General features: G+C 47.2%; 1 protein-coding gene across 7 annotated transcripts in view; it reads left to right on the top strand.

Annotated features, from left to right (window-relative positions):
• The window catches only part of LOC122543404 (calcitonin gene-related peptide type 1 receptor-like), a 196,284-nt gene that overhangs the window by 174,918 nt on the left and 8,971 nt on the right, over positions 1–12,395 (top strand). For all 7 annotated transcript variants that reach the window (XM_087985428.1, XM_087985430.1, XM_087985429.1 and 4 more), the window contains 2 exons: positions 3,055–3,208; positions 11,483–11,543. In XM_087985428.1, coding sequence (XP_087841554.1) covers positions 3,055–3,208; positions 11,483–11,543 — 215 coding nt within the window. The remainder of the gene's footprint in view (positions 1–3,054; positions 3,209–11,482; positions 11,544–12,395) is intronic.

Raw genomic sequence — 12,395 nt, 5'->3', positions numbered from 1 at the left:
AGTTATTTAAATGTCCCTAATCTGACTCTACTACCACCGCTGGCATTGCATTGCACACACCCACCACTCTCTGTGTAAAGAACCTCCCTCTGACGTCTCCCCTAAACCTTCCTCCGATTACCTTAAACTTATGCCCCCTCATGATAGCAATTTCCACCCTGGGAAAAAATCTTTGGCTATCCACTATCCATGCCACTCAGCATCTTATTCAACTCTCTCAAGTCACCTCTCACCTTTCTTCGCTCCAATGAGAAAAGCCCTAACTCCCGCCATATAACATGCCCTCCAGTCCAGGCAGCATCCTGGTAAATCTCCTCTGCACCCTGTCCAAAGTTTCCACATCCTTCCTATAATGAGGTGACCAGAACTGAACACAATATTCCAAGTGAGGTCTAACCAGGACTCCATAGACTTGCAGCATAACCTCACGGTTCTTTAATTCAATCTCCCTGCTGATGAAAGCTAACACACCATACACTTTCTTAACAACCCTATCAACCTGGGTGGCAACTTTGAGGGATCTATGGACATGGAACCCAAGATCCCTCTGTTTTTCCACACTGTCAAGAATCCTGCCTTTAACCCTGCATTCTGCATTCAAATTCAACCTTCCAAAATGAATCACCTCACACTTTTTCATGTTGAACCCCATCGGCGACTTCTCAGCCCGGCTCTGCATCCTGTCAATGTCAAACCTACAACAGCCCTCCAGACTATCCACCACTACACCAACCTTTGTGTCATCAGCAAACTTACGAACCCACCCTTCCACTTCCTCATCCAAGTCGTTTATAAAAATCACAAAGAGCAGAGGTCCCTGAACAGATCCCTACAGTACACCACCGGTCATTGAGCTCCAGGCTGAATACTTTCCATCTACCACCATCCTCTGTCTTCTATGGACCAGCCAATTCTGTATCCAGACAGCCAAATTTCCCTGTATCCCATACCTCCTTACTTTCTGAATGAGCCTACTAGGGGGAACCTTATCAAACACCTTGCTAAACTCCACATACACCACATCCACTGCCCTACCTTCATCAATGTGTTTTGTCACATCCTCAAAGAATTCAATAAGGCTTTGTGAGGGGATGGTCATGCCTCACAAAGCCATGCTATCACTAATCAAGCTGTGCTTTTCCAAATAATCATAAATCCTGTCCTTCAGAATCCTCTCCAATACTTTGCCCACCACTGATATGAGGCTGACTGGTCAATAATTCCTAGGATTATCCCTATTCCCTTTCTTGAAAAAAGGAATAACATTTGCCACCCTCCAATCATCTGGTATTACTCCAGTGGACAGTGAGGATGCAAAGGCGCAGCCATCTCTTCCCTCATTTCCTGTATCAACCTTGGGTGTATCCCGTCTGGCCCAGGGGATTTATCTATCCTTTAGTTTTTCAAAATTTCCAGCACATCCTCTTTCTTAACATTAACCTGTTTGAGCATATCAGCCTGTTTCATGGTGTCCTCACAAACAACAAGGTCTCTCTCACTAGTGAACACTGAAACAGTGTATTCATTAAGGACCTCTCCTACCTCCTCCAACTCCACGATCCCTGATTGGCTCAACCCTCGCTGTGGCCATCGTCTTTTTCCTCACATAGGTATAGAACACCTTGAGGCTTTCCCTAATCCGACCCATCAAGGCTTTTTCATGCTCCCTTCCAACTCTCCTAAGTCCATTATTCAGTTCCTTCCTGGCTACCTTGTAACCCCCCAGAGCCCTGTCTGATCCTTGCTTCCTCAACCTTAAGTAAACTCCCTTCTTCCTGTTGACTAGATGTTCCACATCCCTTGTCTTCAAAAGTTCCTTCACCCTACCATCTCTTCCTTGTCTCAGTGGGACAAACCTGTTCATCACTATCAGCAAGTGCTCCCAAAACAACCTCCACATTTCTCTTGTGCATTTCCCTGAGGCCATCGGTTCCCAGTTCAGGTGCCCCAGTTCCTGCCTAATAGCATTATAATTCCCCCTCGCCAATTTTGAACTGAAAGTAAAGGTCTCTCAACACTATCTGGTCATATGCTCCCAGGACAGCAACAATATAGGGCCAGACATAGAGTAAAGCTTTTCTGACTCTTTTAAATTGAAAATAAAGCCCCTGCTATTGTTTTCAATGGACATTCGAGCTATCTCTACTTGTTTCAACAGAAAGTAAAGATCCCTCTACACTGACATCCCCATCAAACACTCCCAGGTCAGGGACAGCATGAGGTTAGATACAGAATTAAGCTCCCTCTACACTATCACACATCAAACAGTCCCAGGACAGGGACAGCACGGGGTTAGATTAACAGTAAAGCTCTCTCTACACTGTCTCGCACCATCCCAGGACACTGACAGCATGGGGATAGATACAGAATTAAGCTCCCTCTACGTTGTCCCCTATCAAACACTCCCAGGACAGGGATAGTATGGGGTTAGATACAGAGTAAAGCTACCTCCACACTGTCCCACATCAAACACTCCCAGGAAAGGGACAGCACGGGGTTAGATACAAAATAAAGCTCCCTCTATACTGTCCCACATCAAAACACTCCCAGGACAGGGACAGCACGGGGTTAGCTACAGAGTAAAGCCCACTATACACTGTCCCTTCATCGAATACTCCCAGAACAGGGATAGCACAATGTTAGATACAGAGTAAAGCTCCCTCTACACTGTCCCCCATCAAACACTCCCAGGACAGGGGCAACACGGGGTTAGATACAGAGTAAAGTTCCCACTACACTGTCCCCATCAAACACTCCCAGGACAGGGATAACATAGGGTTGCCAGTACCTTATATCTATGTGAAACAATAAAACCGTTGTCTGCAAGACAGTGCAGTGTAAACCTTTCAAACTGAGACTGACACATATTCCAGCTGCATAATGTCTGTGGAGCATTTGTTTATTTCTATTGTCTGCGTTTGCCCTCTCTACATTTGTCGTGGATTCTGATTTTTGAGAGCCCTGCTGTGGTCGCAGTACTCCATGTTTGCCAGTGCGCAGTGTTTTGCTTCGAGCCAGATGCCTCTGATGTGTCGGTGTGTGTTCTGTCTGCAGGTTGACTGTAAGGTGTTAAACTTCATTCATTTGTACTTGACAAGCTGCACTTACTTCTGGATGCTTTGTGAGGGAATCTACCTGCACACTCTCATCATCGTGGCTGTGTTTGTGGAGCAGCAGCAATTATTCTGGTACTACATACTTGGATGGGGTAGGTACTGTCAGGAATACCACTCTAACAGTCAATACCCCACATCCTTTTGCTTGGATTGGGCAAGTGATCTGTGCATTAAGAATAAATGATCAGATCTTGTAACAGCCATGCACCCTCCTATTCCCTTCTGGCATTGAAGTGGTGGTTGGAACTGAGTTGGTTGCACTCCTAGTTCTGTGTCAGGAGATACTGGGTTCAATTCCTACTCCCGGGGTTTGAGCATGAGAATCCAGGCTGACATTGCAGTGCAGCACTGAGGAAGTGTTTGACCGTCAGAGGTATAAGACCATAAGACATAGGAGCAGAAATTAGGCCATTCAGCCCATCAAGTCTGCTCCACCATTCAATCATGGCTGATAAGTTTCTCAACCTTATTCTCCCACTTTCTCCCCATAACCGGACAGCACGGTGACTCAGTGGTTAGCACAGCTGCCTCACAGTGCCTGGGACTCTGGTTCGATTCCTACCTCGGGCGACTGTCTATGTGGAGTTTGCACATTCTCCTCATGTCTGCGTGGGTTTCCTCCCACAATTGAAAGATGTGCAAGTAAGGTGAATTGGCCAGGCAAAATTGTCCATAGTGTACAGCGATGTGTAGGCTAGGTGCATGAATCATGGGTGAATGTCGAGTAAAAGGGTAACGGAATGGGTCTGGGTGGGTTGCTCTTCAGAGGGTCAGTGTGGACTTGTTGGGCCAAAGGGCCTGTTTCCACACTTAGGGAATCTAATCTAATCTAAACCCTTAATTTCCTTGACAATCAAGAACCTATCGACCTCTGTCTTAAATATACTGGCCTGGCCTCCACAGCCTTCTGTGGTAGTGAATTCCAGAGATTCACCACTCTCTCGCTGAAGATGTTTCACCTTATCTCCGTTCTAAAATGTCTCCCCTTTACTCTAAGGCTGTGCCCTTGAGTCCTAGTCTCTCCTACAGCTTCCCAACATCCACTCTGTCCAGGCCATTTAGTATTCCAGAGTGCTGTCTTTCATTTGAGATATTAAACTGAGGCTTGCTTGATCCTTAAAATTCCATGGCCCGGATTCGAAGAAGAGAAAGCAAATCATCCTTGGTGTCCTGGCCAATATTTATCTTTCAACCAATGTCAGAAAAATCACATGGTATGATAACTGATCTCACTGCTAGTTGTGGGAGCATGCTGTGCACAATTTGGCTGCCTTGTTTGCAATAATGCCTGCGCTTCAAGAGCATTTCATTGTCCGTGAAGCTGTTTGGATCATTGAGAAGGTGTAAACAACTCTGTCACAAGACAATTTCTGCTGCTGGTTTGAGCTGAGTGAGGTGAAATGGCGAGCACTATGTTCAGGCTGCAGGAACCCCTGTCAGCAGATCCACCCTTTAGAAAAAAAACAGGTGTTCATTCATAGGATGTGGGCACTGCTGGCAGGGCCACCATTTCTTGCCCACGCATCGTTGCTGTGGAGCTGGCAGTGGGTAGCCCTGTTGAACTGCAGTGTTGCTGCACCCTCAGTGCTTTTAGAGAGGAACTTCCCGGGGTTGGACTCCGCAACGCTGAAGGAATGGTGACATCATCAGGATGGAGAGTGGCTTGGAGGAAAACTTGCAGGTGGAGGTGTTCCCATGAAGCGGCTGAAGATGGTTCTCCAACAACCGCAACCATCTTCCTGTGTGCCAGGTATGACTCCAACCAATGGAGTCCAATTTCCCTGGTTCCCATTGACTCTAGTTTATCGATGGCTTCTTTATGATACATGGTATTCCTGATGAAGGGCTTTTGCCCGAAACGTCGATTTTACTGCTCCTCGGATGCTGCCTGAACCACTGATCCAGAATCTGGTTTCCAGCTTCTGCAGTCATTGTTTTACCTTCTTCATGATACATTCAGTCAAATGTGGCTTGACGACGAGAGCAGTTATTCTCGCCTTACCTCTGTTCGAATTACTACAGTTTCCTCTAATTCCTCAATATTCTAACAAGTACAGGCCTAATCTACTCAACCTCTCCAAGATAGACCCTCATACCTGGTCTAGTGAACCTCTCTGGACTGCCTCCAATGCAAGTTCCCTGATTGGGGCTGTTAATCTTATCCACTCAGAGAGCCCTGGCTGACAGATAGAAACGAGAGTGTCCCACCGGGTGGTGGGGATCCCCAGTGGAGGGCTCTCTATGTGGGAGTTCTCCCCCTTTCTCTCGGGGATCTGGGACAGAGGGTGCTGCATGTAGCGATCCCCTGCAACTGCAGATTGTGGTGGTTCACAGACACCCAGCCCAACTGCTTGATGTTGTGGAGTCCGTGGACCATGTATATATTGGGTGTGGTCATTTGCACTCCCTTTTTGATTTCCTTAAAAACCTTCTTCTCTGTTTTTGGTTACACTTCAGTCCCACGTTCCTGATCTTTAGACCTGGTGCGGAGAGAGGGAGGGCAGGTCAGAGGACCTCCTCATGGCTCTACTCCTGGGTCTGGCCAAACTGGCCATAAACAGGTCCAGGCAGCGGGCCGTGGAGGGGGTCGTTAGGGCCGACTGCCTGCCTGTCTTCTGTGGTTATGTCAGAGCCCAGGTGTCCCTGGAGAAGGAGCACGCGGTGTCCACCAATACCCTCCAGATTTTCAGGGAGCGGTGGGCACCGCAGGGAGTGGAGTGCATTATTTCCCCCTCCAACTCTATTTTAATTTAATCCCTGCCCTCCCCTTCACTGTTTGATCACGCAGCATTGCCCTTTGAGAAGAGCACTGCTTGTTACTGGCCACTTGGGTGTTTCCTTTCTTCCTGGTGGTGGCCATTGAATAAAGATTTATGCACTTGTTAAAAAGAAAGAAAAAAATGAAACAGGAGTGTCAGAGGTTCTGTTCACTCTGAGAGCTGGCTCTGAGGGAGCTGGATCAGGGTCAAGGGCTCTCCACATGTAACTAAAGGGTGAGTTGGTGACGAGATACCGCGGCCTCTGTACAGCGACCTTATTGAAACATGCAAGGTTCTGAGAGGACTTGTCAGGTGAGATGTGGAGAGAGTGTTTCCCCTGGAGGAAAAAGTCTTGGACCAGAAGGTATTATCTCAGAATAAGGGGGTTGCTCATTGAAAACAGAGATGAAGTAGAATTCCTTCCCTTTGAGGTGAGTGAATCTGTGGAATTCTTTCCCACAGAGGGCTGTCGAGGCTGGGTCAGTAAGTATATTCAAGGCTGAGATAGGCAGATATTTAACCAGTAAGGGAATCGAGCGAGGCAGGAAAGTGGAGTTGAGGATGATCAGATCAGCCATTGTCTCAGTGGACTCAATGAGCTGAAAGGCCTCCTTCTGCTCTTATGTCTTATGGGCTTATGAATGAATAAAGATATGTTTTTGAACACGGTTTTAAAAGAACATACGAGGTACAGTTAGTAAGTTTGCAGATGACACCAAGGTTGGAGGTGTAGTGGACAGCGAAGAAAGTTACCTCAGAGTACAACAGGATCTGGACCAGATGGGCCAATGGGCTGAGAAGTGACAGATGGAGTTTAATTCAGATAAATGCGAGGTGCTGCATTTTGGGAAAGCAAATCTTAGCAGGACTTATACACTTAACGGTAAGGTCCTAGGGAGTGTTGCTGAACAAAGAGACCTTGGAGTGCAGGTTCATAGCTCCTTGAAAGTGGAGGCGCAGGTAGATAGGATAGTGAAGAAGGTGTTTGGTATGCTTTCCTTTATTGGTCAGAGTATTGAGTACAGGAATTGGGAGGTCATGTTGCGGCTGTACAGGACATTGGTTAGGCCACTGTTGGAATATTGTGTGCAATTCTGGCCTCCTTCCTATTGGAAGGATATTAGAGTCATAGAATCATAGAGATGTACAGCATGGAAACAGACCCTTCGGTCCAACCTGTCCATGCCAACCAGACATCCCAACCCAATCTCGTCCCACCTGCCAGCACCCGGCTCAGATCCCTCCAAACCCTCCAAATGCCTCTTAAATGTTGCAATTGTACCAGCCTCCACCACATCCTCTGGCAACTCATTCCATACATGTACGTGAAAACGTTGCCCCTTAGGTCTCTTTTATATCTTTCCCCTCTCACTCTAAACCTATGCCCCTCTTGTTCTGGACTCCCCGACCCCAGGGAAAAGACTTTGTCTATTTACCCTATCCATGCCCCTCATAATTTTGTAAACCTCTATAAGGTCACCCCTCAGCCCCTGACGCTCCAGGGAAAACAGCCCCAGCCTGTTCAGTCTCTCCCTGTAGCTCAGATCCTCCAACCCTGGCAACATCCTTATAAATTGTTTCTGAACTCTTTCAAGTTTCACAACATCTTTCCGATAGGAAGGAGACCAGAATTGCACGCAATATTCCAACCAATGTCCTGTACAGCCGCAACATGACCTCCCAACTCCTGTACTCAATACTCTGACCAATAAAGGAAAGCATACCAAACGCCTTCTTCACTATCCTATCTACCTGCGACTCCACTTTCAAGGAGCTATGAACCTGCACTCCAAGGTCACTTTGTTCAGCAACACTCCCTCGGACCTTACCATTAAGTGTATAAGTCCTGCTAAGATTTATTTTCCCAAAATGCAGCACCACGCATTTATCTGAATTAAACTCCATCTGCCACTTCTCAGCCCATTGGCCCATCTGGTCCAGATCCTGTTGTAGTCTGAGGTAACCCTCTTCGCTGTCTACTACACCTCCAATTTTGGTGTCATCTGCAAACTTACTAACTGTACCTCTTATGCTTGCATCCAAATTATTTTGGTAGATGACAAAAAGTAGATGACCCAGCACCGATCCTTGTGGCACTCCACTGGTCACAGGCCTCCAGTCTGAAAAACAACCCTCCACCACCACCCACTGTCTTCTACCTTCGAGCCAGTTCTGTATCCAAATGGCTAATTCTCCCTGTATTCCATGAGATCTAACCTTGCTAACTTGAAAGGATTCAGAAAATATTTACAAGGATGTTGCCAGGGTTGGAGGATATGACAATAGACAATAGACAATAGGTGCAGGAGTAGGCCATTCAGCCCTTCGAGCCTGCACCGCCATTCAATATGATCATGAGCTATAGGGAGAGGCTGAACAGGCTGGGACTGTTTTCCCTGGAGCGTCAGAGGCTAATGGGTGACCTTATAGAGATTTATAAAACCATGAGGGGCATGGATAGGGTAAATAGACAAAGTCTTTTCCCTGGGGTCGGGGAGTCCAGAACTAGAGGGCATAGGTTTAGGGTGAGGGGGAAAAGATATAAAAGAGACCTAAGGGGCAACTTTTTCACATAGAGGGTGGTATGTGTATGGAATGAACTGCCAGAGGAAGTGGTGGCGGCTGGTACAATTACGGCATTTAAAAGGCATCCGGATGGGTATATGAATCGGTAGGGTTTAGAGGGATATGGGCCAGGTGCTGGCAAATGGGACTAGATTGGGTTGGGATATCTGGTCGGCATGGATGGGTTGGACCAAATGGTTGGTTTCCATGCTGTACATCTGTATGATTCTATGACTGCATAATAGCAGGGAGGTTATGCTGAACCTGCATAAGACCTCAGCTGGAGTATTGTGTCCAATTCTATGGGGCAGCCACACTTCCAGAGGAACTTGAAAGCATGAAGCAAGGTACAGAGAAGTCTCAGGTAAATGGTCCCAAGGAACCAAGGTTGTTTGAAGAAGTTGAGACTGCATTCCCTGGAGAAGAGAAGGTTGAAATATATTAATAGATTTGAAAGGATGTCAAAATCACAAAGAATTTGGACAGAGTAAATGGGTCCCATTAATGAAAGGATTGAGAACCAGAGAGCACAGATTTAGTAATTATTAAAAGAAGCAGAAATCATAGGAGAAAAGTGGTTAACATTTGGAATGCACTGTCTGTGAGTGTGGATGAGGCAGTTTTAATTGAGGCATTCAGAAGAGAGTTGGACTGTTATCTGTAAAGGAACAATGTGCAGACGTACAGGAAGAAGGAGGGAACATGGAACTAAGTGACTCATTCCGGGAGCCAGTGCAGACAGGATGGGTGGGAATGGCCTCCTCTGCACCATAACAATTTTGCAATTCTGAATGCTACTCGCCATGTGCCTGCGCAAGCCGGGATGTTGTTCAAGGCTTGCTGGATGCAGACATGGACTGCTTCAATATCTTTGAGGTGCAGGATAAAGGAAATAGGCAGGTCCTGTCTGCCTTCAGATAGACAAGAGTGTAAAAATGATGGGACCCAAACACAAAGCCAGATTTTGCAGTGCTTAATGTAAGAGATACTATAACAGCAGATACCTAAATGCATCAGTCTCATGCTGGAACTGTTGTGATGATGCTATGGCTTTCAAGAGGTTATTTTATCCTGTTTTATTTTGAAGGGAGATTGTAAGGCAGAGGTATTGAGCCATCTACAGAGGACCACGTGAGTAAACAGCTTGTGTGGGTCTGTGATAGTGCGGAAGACAGGAGATGGCTTCATGATGCATGACTCTATTCATGTACCAATGCCTTTTAAATGTTATAATTGTACCAGCCTCCACCACTTCTTCTGGCAAATCATTCCAAACATGAACCACTTCTGTGTGAAAAAGTTGCCTTTAAGAGAGCTATTTTTCAGACAGTCTTTCCATTCTGGTAGCTTAGCAGCTGCCCCCAACTGTTCAATTTTCCCCAGTCTTATGCCCCAAAGCATCGGATTGTGTCATTGGCTTTTAAGATTGTCAATATACTCAATTCAAACTGGATTGAAGTTTGGTAGCTGGAGCACATGTTACATTGTATCTTTTTTTCAGAATACTTAGTGCTGTCAGGTAGTCTTTGCTAGCTTTTAACTCTCTTAAAGATACAGTCCACCCACACCTTCATAACACTAGATTAATTTAGGATATCTGGTCGTCTTGGGCGAGTTGGGCCGAAGATTCTTTTTCTGTGTTGTGCAACTCTATGGTGCGAACGTTTGTGGCTGTGGTTACCATGACTACCATCAGGCCTTTGAGTTGAAATCCTCGTCCTCTCTTTCCCTTGTAGATGGAGAGCCCAGCTGCTGCCGCTCTCCCAAACTTTTCATGGTTGGCCCCAATGAGCTGCCCTGATCAGCACCGTGTAGCTCCCATCGCAGCAACTGCCCCTGCCACTCTTCTCATCCCTTTCATGCCACTCACTGTGAGAACTGCCAAGTGCATTCCCAACTCCCCAGTGAAGAGGGCCAACCCAAGTGGGCTGGCATCTGCACTGTGGCCTACAACACTAGATCTTGTGATGGATGTATCCAGTCTTTGTCCTCTCCTGGGGCGTGGCTCATAATCTTCAGGTGGTGACCTTGGAAGAGCAAAGGAGAAGGCAATAGTAGGCAATGGACCTTTTGAGATACTGATAATGTGCAATCAAGATGTGATCGGAGTGTGATGTTCTGACACTCGAGACAAATGCCTGAAAGATTATAGTCTCCCCATCGGTAGGACCTGAGGGTTTACTGGTGTTCAGGTCTTCTTCCTGTATTGGAGAAATGTTATTCAGTCCCTGTAGCCCTCCTGTGGACTGTACTATCTCATGAACACTCAGCCCTCCAGCCTCTCACAAGGGACAACAGCCTGGGGGTGGTGCAGATACGGGGGAAAGAACGAGATGGGTGTAGTAGAGGCACAAGGAATGGGAGTGGAACAAAAGCAGAAAGTAGCTGGAAAAGCTCAGCAGATCAGGCAGCACCTGTGAAGACAAAGCAGGGTTAACGTTTCAGGTCCAGTAGCCCTTCCTCAGAATGGGAGTGAAAAATTGGGGCGTACTGCCATCTCAGGATATGGAGGGAGGGTGAGGGGACATGAATGAGGTCTGATAGGAGGAATGGAGGAGTGAGACTTCTGGCAGTAGAGGATGGAGAAAGTGGGAATTGGGTAAAACTGGACTGATTTGATTGGGGCTGGTGAGCATGGTGTAGGGGAGGGGAGGAAGGCTGACGTACACAATGCGGGAAGGGTCCCACTGTGAAACGTGGCTGCCAAGAGCCATCCTTGATCTGTAGCTGTGGACAATATTCAGGATCTCCATTCCACTCCTGCTGCTCATTTTGTCTGGCACCTCCACCCTCCCTGGCAGCAGCTGGTGACGAAGAGGAACTTCCGCCTGAGCCTTTCTCATGGCCGTCAAGCAAAGTTGGAAGCCAATTGTTGCATCTCTTCACACCTTATAGCTCCTGTCCATTAGTGCTCTTTCCAGTAATCTGATCACACCTGGAACTTCAGCACTGCCCAGGTCCTTGAAATAGAAAGAGGAATATTGTGCCATGTGACCCTTGCTGAATGAGGGAATTGATGCTGGATCTCTGTTTTCCTTTCAGGGTTCCCACTGATTCCAGCCATTATACACGCAGCTGCCAGAAGCAAATATTTCAACGACAAGTAAGAACATTTCCACCTGCTTGCCTTGGGCTCTGCATAGGAGCTTTGTTATTGTGAGACAGCACAGGCCAAGGAAAATCCAATATGTCAGATAATTCCATAAAACACGAGTTAGAATCGAATCACGAGCCCCCCCTCCCATCTCACCACCAAAATGGGTGGTCAGAGCAGTGAAACATTGGGTTGGGGGAAAGAAGTAAACTGGACGGAGAGTGGAGGGGAACGTGGGAATTCAGTGAGAGCAGGTTGATGAGATTAGATTAGATTACTGACAGTGTGGAAACAGGCCCTTCGGCCCAACAAGTCCACACTGACCCCCCGAAGAGCAACCCACACTACACCTAACACTACGGCCAATTCACCTAACCTGCACATTTTTGGACTGTGGGAGGAAACCGGAGGAAACCCACACAGACACGGGGAGAACGTGCAGACTCCACACAGATAGTTGCCTGAGGCAGGAATTGAACCCGGGTCTCTAGCAGTGCAAGGCAGCAGTGCTAACCACTGTGCCACCGTGCTGCCCACTAGATGAGAAGGGAACCACAAAATGAAGGGAGCTCTGGGCCTGTATCTTCAAGGAATGTAAAATGGAGCTGTGGGGGATGTCGAGCAGCATTTGAATCAATTGGTCACAACTCTTTGGCGGTGAGCTTGGGGACTCTCCTCTCAACTAGCTTCCATTGCTGAGCCAGGATCAGGGGTCAGTTCAATCATTCTGGTGTCTACCTGCCTGAAATGGGAGAATGGCTGGAGTAGGCCCCTCCATTGGCTGCCCTGCTATCCATCGCCCAGGTTTTCCAACACTCCCATTTCAATCCATTTACCAACTCTGTTGGGAATGATCCCCCC

The sequence above is a fragment of the Chiloscyllium plagiosum genome, unplaced genomic scaffold (assembly GCF_037043375.1).
Source record: "Chiloscyllium plagiosum isolate Xiang-an unplaced genomic scaffold, Cpla_swu_hap1 HiC_scaffold_53X, whole genome shotgun sequence".
Taxonomy (NCBI): Eukaryota; Metazoa; Chordata; class Chondrichthyes; order Orectolobiformes; family Hemiscylliidae; genus Chiloscyllium; species Chiloscyllium plagiosum.
Note: the sequence above shows the minus strand (reverse complement) of the source record. Positions and strands in the feature narration are given on the sequence as shown.